At 40.8% G+C, this 20,201-nt stretch overlaps 1 protein-coding gene across 1 annotated transcript; it reads right to left on the bottom strand.

Moving 5' to 3' along the window:
• Positions 1-1,339: 1,339 nt before the first annotated feature.
• ASB11 (ankyrin repeat and SOCS box containing 11) lies at positions 1,340-17,223 on the bottom strand. Its single transcript, XM_026120776.2, has 7 exons — positions 17,046-17,223; positions 13,156-13,235; positions 9,688-9,795; positions 6,899-7,049; positions 6,551-6,685; positions 5,438-5,629; positions 1,340-2,352 (listed from the first exon to the last, which is right to left on the bottom strand). The coding sequence occupies exons 1-7, from the start codon at positions 17,221-17,223 to the stop codon at positions 2,228-2,230; spliced, it is 969 nt and encodes a 322-aa protein (XP_025976561.1). The 3' UTR covers positions 1,340-2,227.
• Positions 17,224-20,201: the final 2,978 nt, after the last annotated feature.

Below are 20,201 nucleotides of genomic sequence, written 5' to 3'. Positions count from 1 at the left end.
TGAAATACTGCATTCACTGATGATTGCAGTAGGAAATCAATTCAATATTACACCTTCCAAAATAGATCCCATAAATTCTCTTAGTTCCTTGTTTGTAATACGGCTCTGACAAGCCACACAGCTGAGGCTCTGTCTCTCTATTTGAATAGCGGATGGTATTTTGACTGCCACTTTATAAACAGAGTAGGTGAGCTGACAGTAAAGATAAGATTGAGAGAGATATGCTGATATCAAATTAATATAGACATTGCTTTCCTGATAGTATTTGATTTTCAGAAGCTCTTGAGAATTTAGAGTTCAGATCTCTGAGATTCATGATATACTGTACTATACAAGGTCATTCATATCACTGGAAACTTTATGAGCAATAGTTCTTGCTGTCAAATAGCATTCAATATGTCTAAACACAGGCTACTTCACAGGCTGAAAACTACATTCATTTTTGGCTGTAGCATTACAGGTCTAGGCTCATGAACTGCTAGGAGCACAATTTATCTTACACATGCTGAATTAATCATAAAAAGTATGGGTAATAGCAGTCCTATGTTTCAGAGAGGGTAACTGTCACGGTGAAATTAAGGGATTAGCACCAAACCAGACAGGCTGACGCTGTTGGAGAAGGGACAGGAATTCAAAGGTGTCTGGAATCCATCCAGTATTCAGACTCTAACATGCCCGTTTCTCCTGGCTTAAGATATACTGGCATGAAAAGAAATGGCCAGAAACTAGCATGAATGGCTTATCATAAAACCACTATGTCTCGTAGGCTGAAAATGTAGCTGCCTCTCAAACCCTTAAAGTTGAGCTAAGTGGAGAAAAGCTCTCCTTCTACCTCTACTTCCTATTTTACTCAATCCAGTGAGCTACCATTGCCCATCTCATGGCAAAAATTTACCAAAACTCAGGTTTGAAGAAATATTTCACCCCTTGGAACAACCTTCGGGGAAAAACAGATAAATCTTTACAGAGCTATACAAACATAGCAGCAATTGCTGGATCCCAAATTTCTGTGCTCAGAGAGGTTTACATTTTCAGTTCTTCTGTATCCAAGCTACTAGCCCTAATGATGTTTTAACTACTATCCCAGGGGCTAAAATCATAACACTCTTTAAAAATTCCTTTTCCTCTAGAGGTGGTGAAAGCCTGTATTAGGGGATGAGGAAGCAGATAAGCCTGCAAACTTCTCCTAATGAGCAATAGCCATCAAGGCAAGCATCCAGTTAATGCAAAACCACCTTTAGAGGTCCTACTCCTCTCTTGCCCTGTAGTCTGAGGATCTATCTTGGGAAAAATCAAAACATGCAAAGACGAAAAGGAGAGAAGCAGCTCATTCCTTTGATTTTTCTTTAAACTTTGGAAGAAACAGACATTGAAAGCTGACCTACTGTGTCTATGAAAATAACATTTTCAGTTTTGCCCTCAAATTTAGTTAAGAAAAATTATTCATATAATGAACACAACCAGACCTCAAGTGTTACAGCTTAGAGAGAACTTATTTTTAGATGAGATGAGGGTTTTAAGACCTGTATGCATCCACGTGGAAAATTTACCAAAACCCCACACCTGCTTTGGTAACACCACTCACACAGCAGAGGACAAGATGTGTTAGCCTCATGGACAGCCAGGCTCAGGGCGAGGGGCCATATGGCTGTGAAGCCACAGCCTACTGCAAGTCACTAGGACAGCATTAGAGCACAGGAAAGAGGTGGCAGGATTTCAAGCCAAAGCATACCAAAGGTGTGCAGTATATGAAATGCAGCCAAAGCTGGGTGCCAAAGGTTTTTTCATTCTCACACTGAGGGAAGACCAACAGCCACTCCCTTGATTTTGATGGCAAGCCTGGAGGGCAAGAGGAGGAAGCTGTACAGACATTATCTGAAAATACAGGATCATTAGATAACATTAAATGTACAGGAAATCCACATGTGTTTGTTGTGTGCGTATGTCTGTGGCTGGGTAGATGTGTGCAATTGCATCTACTAACACATGTCAAGCAATCTTTTCATGTATTATAACTTCTCAATCTGTCCTAAGTGGATGTGACAATAAATTGTGAGGGTGTTATATCCATATTATCATTTAGTGCCTAAAAAAGCTGTTTTCCATTGGCTTCAATTTACACATTAGACAGTAAATGTCATCTTTGATTTTTTTCTTTGATATAATAATTTTGGAGTAAACAACCATTTGTTCCTCTTTCTTTTCCAGTGTAAAGACAGTCACATATTTATCGATATAGAAGAAAGTTCTCAAGTGGCTCAGGCAGGTGCAGCTTGTGGACTGCATATAGACATGATCGACCCAGATGCTTTCTGATAGACAACCGACACAGCTGGGCAAGGCTGGCAGGACCTGGGAAAAAAAAAAGGCAAAGACAAGCACCCCCACAACCAATATGAGTCACAAAGCAAGTAACAAACAGAAGCAAGGTTTGAAAATCAGATCAAGCACTACACTTGCATATGCAAATGCACTTGCAATGACTTGCATAAGTCAAGGATCGCTAAATACCTAAGTACACCATTGTTCATATTTGACTTATTTTGTAGAAACTGGTTCATCAGTTTGAAAACAATGAGCACTAAAAGCATTTTTCTGCATGCATAGCTAGAGTTTTCTGCTTCTCTTCTTGAGCAGACACTGAAAATGGCATAAAGACTCTCACACTGGAGACAGAGCACCAGGAGGCATAGCCCTTGCCCAGGAAATAAGAAAACTCCCAGCAGCACTGTGTGGAGAAAACCAAGATGGATTATGGGGAGCTGCAGAGGTGCTCAGCATAGACCAGCCATCATATAGTGGCTATGATGCATATAGTTAGTTGTCCACATATACAGTACATGCAACTGCTGCCAACAGCTAGCGTCTCTGCAGGCACCTGTACAGATAGTAACTGCAGCTTAGCCCATTTACAGGACCTCCTCATCTCTGAATATTTTTGTATGTATGTCAGTCTATTGGTGCTCTCCTAAATCATTTTTTCAATGCCTTGTCCAATTTAATTAATTCTGACTGAGGGGAGAAGACCTCAGAGATAGAAAAGTCTGCAAAGTTTGGCGTGAAAAAGCACCCGGGTTAAAAAAAAGAGAGAGAGGCCCTGTTGCCCTTCCTTTGCCCTGAGGGAAAGGTTGCAGCATGTAATAAACTCTTGCTAGACATCAGAGAACCCACTGGTAAGAAAGCTGCCAGAGGACTCATCTATGTTATGGCAAGGAAAGATGCAGCAGTCGTCTGGACCTTATCGCACCCCAAGGGTGCTGCCTAGCTGGCTTCCCTGATGCAGATGAGGCAGTCACTCCCAGCCCAATCTAGCACAGGTCAGACGAAATTCACTCAAGGCACAAACTCACTGGAAATGAGTATTCATTATCCTAGTGCTTAGGCAATTGTATGTCTGCACAGGAAAATGCAACTCGCTGGTGAATGTATACCTGCCTCCCCTTCCATTTTCCCTCTCCTCCCCTCTCCGTGCTTCATTTTCTTCATGCTAGAGCTATAAGGCTGATTATATCTGCTCAGAGATGCTTAATTTTTGAGCCCTGGCTCAGTCCCTGGGCTTCTGGCCAAACAGTGGCTATCACAGCAATGTTTTGGCTGGGTAGGTGTGCTTAAAAGCCTGTCCTTACATCTTCCAGGTAAGCTTCACCAAAATGTGCTTTTACTACAGAAAAATTTAGTAGCCTAAATAGGCTGATAATGGCCCCTGAGAAGAAATTAATAGAAAAATAATGAAGGGATATATAGAAGAAAACACTTGTAGTACTGTCACTGAAGTTGAAGTAAGAAGCTATCTCCTTAAGCAGTTAGGAGACATTTCACATTGCATAATAGCAAGGAAGAGTAACAATTAAAGGGAACCATCTAAGCAACCACAGCAGAAAAATAAGGAGACAGAAAGAAAATTCTTCAAAAGAAGTCCCTGGGGTGCTTATTTCAAACAGAAGGTCTTCAGAAAACACAGACTAAGTAGAGAAAATGTTCGATACTGAAGGGGTATGTGAATTAATTCAGATACTGAGGACACTTCATTTCTGAAAAGTGAAAAGCCAGCAAGAATTACACTGCCCTATAGTCCATCTGACTGTAAGGGAGAACAGGGTGAAAAGCTGAAAGTGGAAATCAAAAGGAAGCTCAGGAAGATAAAACTATTAATACTGGGAGATTTCTTTATCTACACAAATTCTCCTACAGGTAGGGCAATTGGAACAGGACATCTGCAAGCACTGCCTTGCTAATGCAGCCTACCATTGCTCAGCCCTGCGTATCTCAGATACTGTGACAGAAGTCACAAGAGGTGAAAAACATTTAGGCAAAAGCTCTCCAGTCAAGTTTTAGACATGACGGATTAGGATTCTGCACAAAACGCAATGGAAAAGGGGAACAGGATGGAAGAATATTAAGCCAATGTTTCATTTCCTCTGCAAAACCCACCTGCGTACAGAGGGCCAGCACAATGCCTATGCACCGCATTGACAATTTACCACCCAAGAGTTATTTTGCACTGCTAGCCCACTCCGGGCTCTCCATGCACACTGCATTTCTCTCCGCCCCTCCGCAGCAGGGAGCCAGAAGTGCTTAGGCAGGAGGGCAGGCTGCCTGCAGTGAGGAAGGAGCATTCACCCCCTCCCAGGCTGGCAAAGCACCAAATAGCTGGGTACAAGTGAGCTGGGAAACAGGGAGGTCAGAGGAGGAGGTAGTTAAGTCAGCATGTCCAAGCCCCAGGGATATCACTACTGGACCTCAAGTTTTGGCTGTGCATAGTATACAAAAAGAATAGGTGAAAATGCTACAAGCAGATCTACATTCATTTCTACTTAGAATTTTCTTCTGAGTGGACTGGAAAGGCCACTATCAATATTGCAGAGAGGCTGAAAGTAACCTGCAAAGGGCACTGCTAGTTCATGTTTGAGTTGCTGCCCCAAAATCCACACGCAAGAGCTGCACACCGCAGAAGCTGAAGAGCCACATGGCAGTTAGCTCCACTTCCTCCCCATGACGAAAGGTGCACACATGCATTTCACTTTTTCTGCAGGAAACTGGGCAGTGAGCCATGGAGCCAAGCTGAACACAAGATGGTGCTACCAAAATAGCTTTTGTAATGCCAATGAATAAATTCTCATGGCAGCTTTTAATCCTTAGTCCCTAGAGTCCCTATAAGAAAATAAGTATAATTTTCCATTAGTAAATGGGAAACAAAAGTATGGAACAACTGACCAAGGTGACCACTAACGCCTAAATATTTGGTAGTGGATCTAGCAATAAAGCAGAGATCTCTTACTCATTTCTGTGTCATGTTCTCTAGGCTTGAAATTGGTAGAGAAGCCAGGAGAACTTATACAAAGCAGTACATGGAGAAGCAGTTAAGAAAAAGTACTTAAGTAAAGGAAATGAATACTGTTCTATTTTTAAAAAAGAGAAGAAGAAAAGGAATCATTACCTTCCCGAAGCAAAAGTGCCTGTGCCACTTTGCTGTTGGGTGCAGCAAGATCCAGTGCACATTTGAAATCAGCATTTCTGCATTTCAGGCTAGCACCATAGTCGGTCAGCAAGATGACTACTTCCACACTGGATTTCCTTGCTGCAGCATGAAGGGGTGTGTCTAATCGCTTACCCACATTAACGTTGGCTCCTTAGGTGAACAAGAGTGCATGGTTAGCACTGGGAGGAAGCAGAAACTGTTTAAATAGATGATCTGATCACACATGCTGGTCTCAATAAATGAAGGTGATCGCTGGTACAGACCTCCCTCCTTTCTCTCGAAAGAAGCAGCGCTAAATTCAGCAAGTCAGATACCTGCTATATATATATGTCTATTGAATCACCAAATGCTGTTTGACATGGACAGAACTGAGCAAGCACAGAAATTCTTTGACTGTCAACCCAATAGATGTTTGAAATCTATCATATGTTACGTACCTTTGTTAATATCATAAAATCTAACACAAATTGTGTTAACTACCAGGGAAAAACACACTTTATGTATCTCATTATAATAACTTTGGGAGCGCAGCAAGCAAAATGCTTGCCCCGGGCTTGCACAGCAGCACCGTACATCTAGCAGGTGTAAATTACTCGATGTACCCCAGCAGCAAGAATTTACACTAGCTCCCACATTGTACCTAGGCCTAGAGGGATTATCCTTTCAAGTGTCTTTACTGCTTTCTTCACCATCTGAGAAGGAGAGGAAGTTAATACTTCACATGGCAGTTTATCATAATCAAAAGAGTTGATTTTGGTCATCAATATTAGCCAATATTGTCTATGCTCTCTGTCATTATTCTGGATAATTAAAACTCTATCTTTGCTTCACATTTAGAAAGGCTGTGTTTCAGGTAAGTCTCTGTAATCAAGATTCTTTTACTATGGAAAACCTATATTCCTCATGAATGTAGGTGAAATTTTTAATTATCTGAAATGAGTCTCACAGGCTGTCCAAAGATCTCTTATGAAAAGAACCTGCAATGTTTGCAGTGGAGAGGCAACCCAGAGAAACCAGCAGTGCGGGCTCATGCTGCCACAGCTGCCCCCTAACCCCCTTTCCCAGGTGTACCTAGCTCTAAAAGCTTCTTGACACAGTCTGTCCTCTGGTATATGCAAGCCACATAAAGCAGTGTCCCGTGCTGCAGATCTTCTTGGTCGATGTCCACCTCATGGGCCAGAAGGATTTCCATGCACTCCCTGTGACCTGTGTGGTGAAGAAGAGCCATCACTTATTTCATCGCCACAGAACAGGATGCACCCAGATACAATCTATAGGCACAAGAGGTGGGAATAAGCTAAGCATGTTTATCCCTATGTATAAGTTCTTGGCAGAAAAATATTATAATGTCTTTAAAGTCAAAAAACCATATATTCCTGATCTAGTTATCATTAGCCTCACTCCAAGCCTGAACGTTACCTCTCTTTACTGCTTCATGAATAGCCGACGCAACATGATTCCCGAGCTGTGGCTTGGCTCCGAATTCGAGCAGCATGTTGACACAAGCCACGCTGCCACTGCAGCAGGCATTAAATAGAGGTGTGATCCCATCAACAGTGACTGCGTTGACCTGAAACAGCAACACATGCTTATAAAAATATGATGTAAAGGGCATGCAATTTCAGCATGCATCACAAGTTTACCAGAAATGCACCAGAAGGGATATTTGTCTTGCTCAATTTCAGAACTCATTTTATTCACAACTTTCAGAGTTATATGTTGTAGACCATATAACATTCTGCTTCTAGGTCTGCCCTCTTTCTCAGACAGCTAATTCTATAAGGTGATGACACCGACTACTATAAATGCTCCTCCTAGAGTTGCTCAGAATATGTAAATTCTTTTTTTCCATGGAGAACTTAGGTATGTTCATGATTGTTTAGTTTGGACCAACCCAAAGCCACAATACATTCCTGTTTTCAGACAAAAATGGTTCTGCTTTTTTAATGAAAACATATACTTCATGTTTAATACTTTCACCTGAAAGTACATTTCCAACAAAAGAAAAAATTCACAGAAACGGTCTTAATCGCAAACAGAAATGGAGCTGGCAAGGGTTTGTCTTTATATGCATGTGTGTGTCAGAGAGAACGAACGTCCTTCCTTGACCTCTGATATAAAGATCTGACAAAAAACACCGTTCATCATTCCCTAATGGGACAGCACAGTCCCTGGGCTGGGCTGTACACAGCACCAGCTACCAAGTTTAACTACACAGCAAGCCCTCAGAAGCAATTTATGTAGCAAATCTGTATTTCTTTAATTCCATGGCAAACTGAAAAAGGGTGACAGAAAATAAAACCACATGGCAATCTGTATGATTTCTAAATCAAGGAGAGCAGGAAAGAGACCAGAAAGGGCTGAAGGAGCCTTGGGCCACTGGGGAAATCTGCTCCTGCTGCGGCTTGCTACCAGCCAAAACAGTCCCGCAAAGGGGTGGGAGCACCAGGACAGAAATACATTAGCTGGCACATTTTAATTAGCAAGGTATTTTGCCTCTAATGTGGAGAAAGGCAGTGATGTTTAAAAACCTATTAATTTATTCTAGCTAATTCAGCAAGAGACCATGAGTAGCTGATATCTTTCTAAATAACATTTGCCCTTGTTTATTTCAACTACTGAATTGTATCTGATGCTGTGTTAGTTAACTCTTTTTCTTACAAAGTGCTTTTTCCACAATTATAAATCAGTCCTTGCCATTTTCAGTGCAAGGCAATGCAGCTGGCTCCAACAGCTCATACAGAGTACATTTACCAGGATGAGCAAATGTTCCTGCACATGAAGCTGCAGCTACGTATTTCAGTAGTTATACTGGGTCAGGTAGTCTCTACCTCTGTGTGCTTGCTCTGCTTGCTCGGCTTCATAGAAAAACAGTCCAGGGAACAGATCTGGCTGGAAAATAAACATGGCAGGGTCAGGAACTGGGTAAACTGGCATTGTATGGGGAGTTACCAGGGGCCACAGTGTGGGGGACGTCTGTCTGCTCAGATTTGGGGGGGTATCTATATTTCAGACAGGTTTCATGATGCAGTCTAACAGCCATTGGCACACCCACACAGTCGTATGAGGCAGATGTGGCTGGAGGCACTGGGAGTCTATTGGCATCATTTTACAGTAGGGCCATCAATTCATCCAAACTGTTATCAGAAGGTAAGCAAGGAGGTAAGTGAAGAAGAAAAATGACTTCTTTGGTTTCTCTCTCCACTGGGCATTGGTTTAACTGGTAAAAGAGGAAAGAATGATAAGACAGCTGCTCTAGAGTAAATGATTTGGTAAAAAAGGAAGTAAGACCACAGCAATAAAGCAGAGCAGCAAAATGGTACGCTTCCTTCTAGATGCTAGATGACTGCCTGGTGACTTTATTTAAGAACAGAAAATTGGGGGGGGGGGGGGGTGAGCCAACCACTGGATCTATATATTATTACCAGGAATGGGCTGATTTCTCAGGAAAGTAACAGATAATTCAGAGATTCTCTGAGTTCTAAACAGATACTGCCATTAGTATACCAAAATCAAGTAAATCTGAGCATAAAGAAAGGATTTTTACATATTTCTAAGGGATTGAAATTTGATATATAGTATGGAAAGTTAATACAGTAAACGCATTTTCTTCTGAAAGGTGTAGCTTGAATGCCTGTTCTGGTGTTGCTCAGTTTCTTGCCATGTAAATTGTACTTGAAAATCCTGTAACCCAGCTGAATGAAATATATTCCCATATATTTCATCCTATTCCTATATCTCCATTTTTACCATGTATTTTACCTTAGGTCCAACTGGGGGAAATGCTGTTATTTTATTAACAGATAAAATGTTTCTTTGCTTCAAGCACATCCATTTTCACTCATGTGAGACTCCCAAACTATGCTATAGAAAACCGTGGCAATTCCAGTGAATGTTCCAGGGAAAAAAAGGGTTGACCTAGTTTTCCTCATTCTTTTTCCACTGATCATGATTATGTTTCACAGAAATAAAACAGAAAAGAATAATTCAGTGACCAAAGCAGCCACTGGAGGAAAGCAAATCTATTATCCATGAAAACAGAGCACTGGAGAGTTTTTTCCTGTTTTTTGTGTCTAAAGTGTTTCTATTTGATAGAATTATTCTGCCTCATTTATAGGTCTTTTGCGAATCTCAGCTGATGCCACATGTGGGAAGGGCCCCGGCCCCTTCAAGGTGACCACGGCACTGCTTGCGGTCCCAGGACTCACTTGAGCGCCGTTCTCCAGCAGCACCTTTGCGCAGGCCACGTGGCCGCCCAGGCAGGCCTCATGGAGAGCCGAAACCCGATCGGTTGTCACGAGGTTCACATTGAATCCCTGGAATTCAGAGCATAGCCGTGAGGGAAAAGCCCTCCCCAACCAAGCAATTCCCCCCATGTCTGCCCAGATGTGAAGGACAGTCGGATTCTGCCTGGCTCTGGCCACACCACTGGGTAAATGTCAAGGGAACATGCACTGATTGGATTATTGCTTTTCAGTGCTTCAGGAGTTGTCTCCAAACATTTTCACTGGAGATGGAATTAAAGAAGTAGCAATGAACTATGTCTGTTATTCCTGTTTCTTTATAATGCATGGTTAATCACAGGAAATACTATTTAGCCTATAAGGGTGACATTAACTTTCCTATTACTAGATACAAAAAGAGGCTGTCATTTTGTCAAAAGCTACACATATTATCTGCATATTCAGCACTGTAGTCAGAAGTGGTGTTGGTTTCCTGAGTTACAGGAAATCTGTATTTCTGAACTGTACATCTCCAGTACAGATATCAGCTACCGAGCTGGACACCTAAGCTCCTTCAATGGAGAGATATAGGCACCTATAGGATATGACTCATCTCATGCTAAAGAACATATCTCAGGTCGGTCAGATGAATTGTGTCCTAAAAACACTTCCACTGACTATATGGGGTACCTAGTGTGCTTCACTCAGATGTAATAAGTACCTGGCAGATCTGTAGAGTAGGTGAGAGAAATCCCACCTGCAAAACTATTTCTTTTCTATGACCACCTATGAAATGTTTTACACCGGAAGAAAAGAACTGTCATTTATAAATGCCTTATTACAGGCATTTCCCCAAATAACTGTTCTTACACCTGTTCCTGTAAAAACAGAAACCAGACATATTCACAAAGAAGAAAGAAACCATTATACATGTTGTCTCCAGAATGCGGCTAAATTGCCTGGTAAGTAAGATTTTACAATCCTGTGTGAGAATGGGCTTGGAAACAGCTCTATTTTACATCTGAAGTCTTAAATTTTATCATACAGTTCCTTTCTATTTAATGTGCTATAAACTAAGCAGCTCACAAGATGGCAGCAATGCACTTTTTGGTTTGCAGTAGCAAATACTATCCATAGAAATAAATGTCTGTGAGCAATGTAACACTGTAAAATCCTGATGCAAAGAGCATTAAAAGCAAATTACTCTAATCATTTTAAGACAGAAATTTTAAGTTAGAAAAATGATCATTTTTCAGTAACGTGGAAATATTATTGATATAAAAGCTATTCCAGGAGTCATCCTGCACTTTATATCAATGCCAGGGGAATAGATAAAATCTTGAAAAAATTTTGAGAATATTCCATTTTGTAATTTTATAGATGTTTTACATTTACTGATCAGTAAATTTCTTCAAGAGGAATGTCTTCTAGAGACTTCTGATGAGAAGATGACTATACTTAACCATTTTTCAGATATATATTTAACATATGAAACTTGGTTATTGCAAATGAAAAAGCAAATACTGATATATTGGGGAAAACCTCAATTCCTCTCCCATTACTTGGTGGAGATGGAGTTATAGATCTAATTATAATCTGTTTGCCAAATTCTGCTCATTTTAAGCCTTGTTTTCAGATGATTATAAATTCTTGCCAACCTATCAGAAAAATCAAACACTTCTTTTGGTGCTGGAACAGGCACTGGTGAATTCTTGAGCTCTTTTAAATGCCGTGCTCAGTCTCTTACCTGCACAAATAGTCCTCCCAGTTCAAGGCATCCCTTTTGCAGCAGAAGCCTTACTGGATTTCTTTGAAAGCTGTGGTCCTAAGGCAGGGACTTCTAAAAGTCCCATATATACCCAAAAGTATAGCTGCATATTTAATTTTAGGCTAATAGCCTAAGTATCTTAGAAACAGTGAGCAAAGACTATGCTACTCCATGAACAGCTTCACTCTTACATTTATCAAACTGTCATAGATCATCTCCAATCCACTCTCTACAGATATTGCTGCCTTAATCTATTTTCATCAGCAAGAGCCACCATCCTTCACTCCTAAAATTAATGTCTTCGAGAGAAGGAGAAAGGGTAGATTAACTAAATAATGTGTAACCACAGCCCTGATTGCTTCTGCTCTTCCTTATTCCTAGCTACCCTCCAAGTCAGACCATGAATTTTCTGCAAAGCATGTAGCACAACGTGTACAAATGCACAATGTGCAAATACTACAGGGAGGTACCAGGGTCAGGCAAAGGCAACTTGGTCCTGTCCCATTTTAATGTCTCACTGATCCCAGTGGTATCAAGGCACCTTTCCTGTGTACAGGCATTTATTGCCACCCTGCTGCATGTTCAAGGAAACACAGAAGTGGATGGCTCTGGAGGAATGCGTTTTGCTAGAGTCCTGCTGCACTCGTAAGCTGCCCCTCACTACTCAGATGGTGTAAAGACATTGGCGAAAATGGAGATGGGGGAGTAAGAAAGTCAGCAAAGCCCTGAGCAAATGACCCCTCCTCATTGTTATCTCTAACTGCCACTTCCTTTTCCATAAAAATCGTTTGATGTCAGAGGGTGAGGGAAAGGAGGCTAAGGAAATGGGAGGGGGAAAACTGGCTGTAAAATGCAACCTTTTTTAGCAGTGACCATGCCTCAACAAATGTCTGGAGTTGAGGATTTTACACTGGCAGCTCCACTCCTCCAGGATGCTGTCCATTTAAGGTGATGGCTTTGCCTGTGGAAGCCAACCATCACTGGTAAAAATTATTTACTTCATGTATAAAAAGTCTGACTGCCAAGTTACAGAACTTACACTCAGGGAATTAATTTCATGGCATTTATCCTCTGTTTTAAGGGGGAGAGGGAGGTGTATTCATTTGCAGCAGAGTAGGGCACTGGGTTAAGGAAAGGTGATGAGGAAGACGGTTGGCAAAGCACAAAGAGCCATAATTTGTCCCTTTGCAGCTACACATTTTCACATCCAATTTCTTGTCCCCCTAATCTATCCTTTCCTCCTCTCTTTCTGTTTTCTGAATGCTTGGTTTCATTTGGAGCAGAGGGTTTCAGGCTGACAAATCTCTCTTTAGGAAGGCAATGCTTGCCATTTTATAAAGCAACAACTACTTTTACAGCTTTATACCAATTTTTAGTAACAGCTGATATATATATTGTCTCTTTCTCCTCAAGCCCAGGTTGCACTCTTTATTCTTGAAAAAGAGCCCAAGGATCACTGCTTATTATACAGAATGCTGTAAGCTACAGCCTCTGTCCTGGGCTTGTTCCCAGCATCTTACCTAAGCAAACCAGTACATGCCCAAAGGTATGCAGGTGAATATATTATATATACATCTGTCTTTCTTATGCCCTGCTACAGCCTATTATCGACTTACCTCCTCACAGATACAATCTAACAGAAACTATGCTGCTACCCAACCTTTTCTTTACCTGGGGGCTTTTACCTGTGCAATCAAGGTTTTCAAAGACAGGAGGCGTCCTTGGAATGCAGCTTCGTGTAGCGGCGACCTATCTGCCCAGCTGCCTAAAACAGCATATTAATACAAGTCAATTCAGGTACATAATACAAGTGAGATCCTGGGAGGACTGGGGAAACACATCTGTGTGCAAATGCAGGCTAGGCCTGCAACCGATGCGGTGTCAGCAGTGAAAGTGTTTGATAAATTGATTTCAGTGGAGCAGCCAGAGGCTCAGCGCTTTTGAGAAAGCAGGCCACTTGTTAAGGGACCGAAATAAAAACTTATGGGCAGAACTTTTAAAGGCAGTTAAAACCATGGTTCAGCAAAGACCACAAGTTTAATGCTGCTGAGACTTGCCAAGGGACTTCAGAACCCTGCAATCCTCATTTTTAAGTATCTCAGCCTCCATCTTTTCCAGGGAGCTTTTGTCACAAATCATTTTCTAGCTTCTCTTGCACTTTCTGAAGAGAGTCATAGCAGGCAGACACTGGGATGACTTGTCCATCAAATGAATTCTAGCATGTCCTTGGAAGTTTTATTTTCTGAACTGACAATTTCATAAATAATATCCTCCAACTCAGACCAGGAGGTAACAGGTCTCATCCTCCTACTCCCTAGAAGATTTCAGAAAAAAACATGAAAAAAAATATACTCTCTCTGAGGTTTCACTTCTCTTTCCTTAATCATTTTGAGCTGTTAATCTATGCAGACTCCTTAGTGCAGGCTAGCTTAACCTTTTTCTTTTCTTAATCTATTGATATGCCATGAAAAGTTTTTCCTTAACCTAGCTATTACCTTTATTTATAATCAGTGAGCCAACATTAAGCCACTGCAATTCCCGTGGAGAACAAATTTACTTGTCGTATATTAACATTTAAAATCATACAGCAGCACAGCATATAGTAAATATTTCTCCAAGGGCTGGTTGCATTTGCAGTGCAATAGGACGGAAGCAACATTAGTTTTGTATTCACGCTCTGTTTTATAGGACCCCCATGTATTTGAACCCCATGTCCTCTTTAATATTTTCAGCTACAGAACACACCAGAGAGAATGCAAAGTGTGATTTATCTCCATTTGACATGTTCACATGCACAGATAAATCAGTGGGAGGCACAGAAACATCCCTGGAGACTTCAAGCCAAGGACACAGGAGAGATTTCAGCCAAGGCCAAAGGAGCCCTCATTTACAGAGTTCACTGTGACACTCGGGAAGCCCCATTACCCAAACAGCACCCAGGTGAGAAGGAGCCAGGCAAATTGAGAGGACTGAGTCAACTGTGTCTGGGGACTGCAGCACAGGCAAGGGCAGAGAAAGGAGTGATCACATTCATATTTAAGTGACTGTTTACAGAGTTATAGGAAGACGAGGTAAGACAGATCTCAATGAGCTAGCCTGCTACCTGGTTCAAAGGCAGCACTGCTCCCTGCATGAGGTTGCTCCCCATGGTAGGTGTTACTGGGGAGGTAAAGGCAGGCAGCATTCCTGCCTGCACTGCTTGTACCGGCTGGCCTGCAGCATGTCTACAAGGGATTTTTACCAGTTGCCCTTCTCCTACCCCTTCCCCTTCTAAAATATTTGGCATATTTACTAGACACAAACATGCACACAAAAAAACCATAAAAGCTGGAAGTGAGCTTACTGCCACTTCTTACTGCCACTGTTCCCCCAAATATGCCTCAGAACAGCAGAATAAAGGAGTAAAAACAGAATTATTAACTCAGAAAGTGCTGAGGTAAGGCTGGAGACAGTGTCTCCCTTGAAACAGCAACCACAGCTTTAACAATGCTTTTGTAGAGCTGCATTCCTGGGGAAAAGCACAAAGCACCGCAAATGTTTTTAAACTTGTGGAAGCTTCTCAGTGTCACTAGTAACACTGGCTTGACAGATTGCGATTTCTCAACACAGTACCTTCCTTTCATTAGCCTCGAACTGGGATTCACTTGAACTCATGGGGTTACAGTTTTAAATATAGCTCTTACTTTTATTTCTGGTTATTTAAGGAGCCTTTTCTTGGCCTCCTAAGGCAGGAAGCTGTCATGGAAAGACTAACTGACACAGCACATGACCTGGCTCCTGGGGATAAAGTAGAATTCAGCAGGCAAAATAACTGGAAACAGGAACCAGGTAGGGTTCAGGCCTACCCCCGAGAGGGCTTATTTTATCAGCTTAGGACTAGAAGATAAAATGTGGAGGAAAAAAAGAGAAACATTTGCGTGAAAATATTCAAAAACCTCCACATCCCTCCTCTTGCTGGCAACTGAAATAGACAAACTCAGTTCAAAAAGTTAGATGATTGATAACATTGTAAGTGACTAAAAATATGGCTCTTAGAGCAGGAAGAATCAGAGCTAACAGATAGTAAAGCTACTGTGCCTTATTTGCACTCTTACGCATATTATCTATTATGTACAAACTCATTTCACATGCATTTACAATGCATGTGTACGCACATGCACGCCTCACCATGAAAATACATGCTGGTGTCATGCTAGCCACAGCAACCTACCTCCCTGAAACATGTGACAAATGTAGTTCCCATATGGGGTGCATCTTCTTTTCACAGTTATGAGTGACATGTCTGAAAATATTTTATCTTTTCTAAATTTCTACAGAGAAATTAAGCAGCTCTACTGCTGCTGCACTAAGTCACTGCAAAGAGAAAGGGCTGTGAAACGCCCTCTGAAACCCGATGTAGTGCACAGGCAATACCATCACATGACCTTGTGTTTTGAAAGATTATCCTTGATAGCTCTTTGCAAATGGCAACTTGCAGATAAAAATGTGGTGTTGTCTGCTAAACTTGAAGTCATTTAGATAAGAATCTGTATGTAGGAAAACCTGCCATTTGTCAAGTTGCTGACTACAGTTGCATGAAGGCATTTAGAAAAAAAATCCACTAGTAAATCATTGGCATTATATTCCAGAGAACAGCAGATACATTTACAACCCAGAGAAAGACACTCCCGAATATAAGTGAGAAATGTTCTGTTGGGGCATTTCTGTTCGCCAGATTTTAATCTTCTTGCTTTTAGTGGCCCTCTCACACCAGAAGTAGTCCCACTCACTTTCATGAGCCTGTTCCTGGTGGCACTATTCATCACAAAGCAAGTGTCCAGCAAATGAGTCGCATAAAATCAGTGATGTTACAACACTCATGCAAATCTTCCAGTAGGAAAATATGTTCTTATTAGTACTAAATTTAAAACACTGTGTCATTTTAATTAGTGGAATTACTGGACATGCTAATGCCTGTCTATTCATTATTATGGCAGTGATGCATCGGAGGTAAAACCACTTGGAAAAAAAAATGCAAAATGAAATGGCAGCTTTTGTGGCCTATTAAATACAGTATATTACTGCGCCTTTTATTTTTCAGAATAATTTTAGCTGTTTTCATTTTTATGGTCTGGTTTAACAAAACAAGGTTTCCTGGCTTGGATTCATAAAGTCATTAATCACCTCCTTCTAGTATCTCCTTTCAGAAAATCCACATACTAAAACTTTTCCCTAAATATTCTCTGGTAGTAAACATAGTTATTTAGTAAAAGCTTCTGTAACCCCCACAATTAACACTAAAGAATACCTTGCTTCCTACAACAATCTTTATTTACTGTACCCACTTGAGCAAACGCTGTCCTCATTCTAGCTGAGTAATTGTTGGAGTCTCATATTTTGCACACCTAAAACATGCCAACACATACTGACACTGCAAAGACCTCAGAAATGGAAGGCACTTCAGGATAAGACATCTACCCTATGCATTTAGCAACAGACTCCTCATTTTATGACAACTCAATGATTAAATGCCTCAAATTACAAAAATGTAGCAATTATACATCTGAATGTTAGAGTGACCAAATTTTTACTTTACCTGGGACTATTCCATAGATCTCTTCTGCTATCCTGGCAGCCTCTTTTCTGTTGCCTTTAACAATATAGAAATGGGTCAGCAGAGCCAAGGAAATCTTAATTAAAAGCTTGAAGCAAAATAAAGCAAAAATGGCAAAATAAATGTTAGTGAAAGCATGGAGTATAGAACTGCCCTCCATTTTGGTTTGCTCTTTGAATAGTTTCTCAGGTCTGCTAAGTTGCACTGAGATACTACTGATATCATATGACATCTATTTTAAACCCTTCAGAACTTGCTGTTCCTCAGTTACCAAAAATATATCCTGTTTTTATTTGGGATGGGCTATCAGATATTAAATAACAATACCAAGTATTAAGCTGGTTTTAACATCCCATATTCAGGGATAGTGAGGGGAAGAATACTTTTTTGTCTTTACAGTCTTAGTAACAGTTTTGCTGATACCCAGACACAGAAGAAAGGCGAGCGTATGAAAGAAGAGTAGTTTCATAAAAGAAGCTGAAATAAAACCATGTATTTGCAAAGCCAGGGCTAAGAGGTCAAACTTATTCTATGAGGGAAAAAAATTTTACAATGTATGTAACCACAAACACATGATAACATACTGATATTTTCTGTCTCTCAGGGAGAAAGAGTGGTGTCCATGAATATCCCTTGCAAACAGCATCTTACTGTTTTGAAGGAATGGAAATGTTTTTGCATTATCCATCATTAGTTTGCAGGTGTAATATTTGAAACTGAAGAAGATGCATCCTTTCTTTAACTTTCCTTTTTTTCTTTCTGAAGGCACATGGCTTCCACAGGGAGCAGAGTACTTTTTCTTCATGTAATTAATTATTTGTAGAATACCACATTTTCTTTACATGTAAACTTTCCTTTACCCTTATTTTCCTGTCAGCACAGCAGGAAGGAGATTCTTTTGTTTGGCTGAATCCTCTCCCTGCACAGGTGCACTTACACTTCAACACCTGTAAAGGGAAAGAGAAGGATGACTGTTCCCTCTTAAAGATTCCAAAGAGTTGGTGGACATGCAGAATGAAATTTTACAGCAAATTATTTTCATGGACATGTTATATGTATTTCCTTTTTTTTTTTTTTTTGCCTTTTATTTTCTTTTTGATACAGCTGACTTTGTACCTTTCCATCTTCAGTCTCTACCCTCTCAGATGCACCAGAAACCTACAGAAAGTGAGAAAAAAAACCCAAGGTATAATACAATTTTTCAAATGAACCTATTTCTCTACAATTTTGAATTAATCAAAATATTAAACTTTTACCATAACTTAACACCTTAATATAAATATTATGCAAACTTCCCTTCCCCAATAATATAACATATCTGTAGAAAGTATAACACGTATGAGTCTAGGAAAGAAAATTATTTATTTTTAGCTACTTTAATACTGTTTGCCTCAGCACAAGACAGCTGAAGATACTGCTTACACAGGGAGAGAAATTCAGTTAAGGAATTAGAGAAAAAGAGTTAAGTGTGCTGAACTGGGAAACAAAAAGGAAAAATTAGCAAAGGCGGACCAAAAAAGGGATGATCAATTAGCCCTAGCAAAAGACCAGAGAATGAAACCACTTCTCTTGAAACAAGGGAAATAGCAAAAGTTGTAAAGAACAGAATATAGAATAGAAACAAGACAAAAGAACTGAAGAAATTAAGATCCTTACAAGGAAAAGGCCAGCCTAAATGATGGAGAAATACTTCTCATACAGGAATCAACACAACTGGCACTAGATAGGATGTAAGCAAGAAGGAATACCGACTATGGGATCCCTCATATTCTCGATGCATTTTATCAGTCACTCCTGATTAAACAGTGAACTTAAATAACTAGTTTGTACTAGATGACCAGCTTATACATAGTTAAAGTTCAATGAATTCCACAAAAATATCATCTTGTGTTATGCCAGTGTTGAAGCAAGTCAAAATCTGAAAATAATCCAATCTGTTAAATTTACAAAAAAAAAAAAAAAACACATAATTTTAGTACAACGATATATTCAGATATATAATCACATCTTGCCCTTAGTTTTATCCCCTACACATCCATCTTTATCGCCTGGTCCAACACTCTGCTCAAGCAGGGTCATCTAGAGCAGGTTACTCAGGATGGTGTCCAGTCAGGTTTTTAATATCTCCAAGGATGGAGATGTCACAACTTCTCTGGGCAACCTGCTTCAGTACTCAACCACCTTCACAACGAAGATGTTTTCTTATGTTCAAGTGGAATTTCCTGTGTTTCAGTTTGTGCCCATTGCCTCTCGTCCTGTCACTGAGCACCACCGACAGGAGTCTGGCCTCATCCTCTCTCCACCCTCCCATCAGACATTTATAAACACTGATAAGATTCCCCCAAACCCTTTCTTCTCCAGACTAAGCAGTCCCAGCTCTCTCAGCCTCTCCTCCTATGACAGATGCTCCAGCCTCTTAATCACCTTGTGGCAATTCGCTGGACTTGCTCCAGTAGCTCCATGTCTCTCTTGTACTGCAGAGCCCAGACCTGGACCCAGCACTCCAGGTGCAGCATCAGCAGCGCTGAGCAGAGAGGGGCAGAATCCCCTCCCCTGACCTGTTGGTAACGCTCTGCCTAATGCAGCCTAGGATGTTGGTGGCCACCTTTGCACAAGGGCACATTGCTGGCTCATGTCCTACTTGGTGTCCACTAGGACCCCCCAGTTCATCTCTGCAAAGCTGCTCTCCAGCTAGTCAGCCCCCAGACTGTCCTGGTGCAAGGGGTTATTCCTGCCCAGGGGCAGAGGTCCCTGTGAATGGCAGCACAATCATCTGCTGGATCAGCCACTCCTCCCCATTCTGTAGGATCTGCAAGCTTGCTGAAGGTGCATTCAGTTCCAAACTGACCAGTTATCCAACTCACTAGATCAATACTAGAGTAGAGTAATTAGGAAAATTGTACAAGTCAAGGCACTAGTGAGTGCCAAAAAACGATGTTAGAGAAATTATGTTGACAGTACTTTAATGACATCAAATCACACAACCTATTTAAAAAATGTGAGATTCTTCTAACCTTGGGAATGATATTTTTAAAATCTATTACAGTAAGTCTGTATTTTACTGGATCATCACAAAGATGTAGCAATTATTTGTTTATAAGTCTAAGCACATACGAAAAAAGGACTAGACAAGAGAAA

Source organism: Dromaius novaehollandiae, chromosome 1, assembly GCF_036370855.1.
Source record: "Dromaius novaehollandiae isolate bDroNov1 chromosome 1, bDroNov1.hap1, whole genome shotgun sequence".
Classification (NCBI taxonomy): Eukaryota; Metazoa; Chordata; class Aves; order Casuariiformes; family Dromaiidae; genus Dromaius; species Dromaius novaehollandiae.
This window is presented reverse-complemented; position numbering and strand designations above follow the sequence as displayed.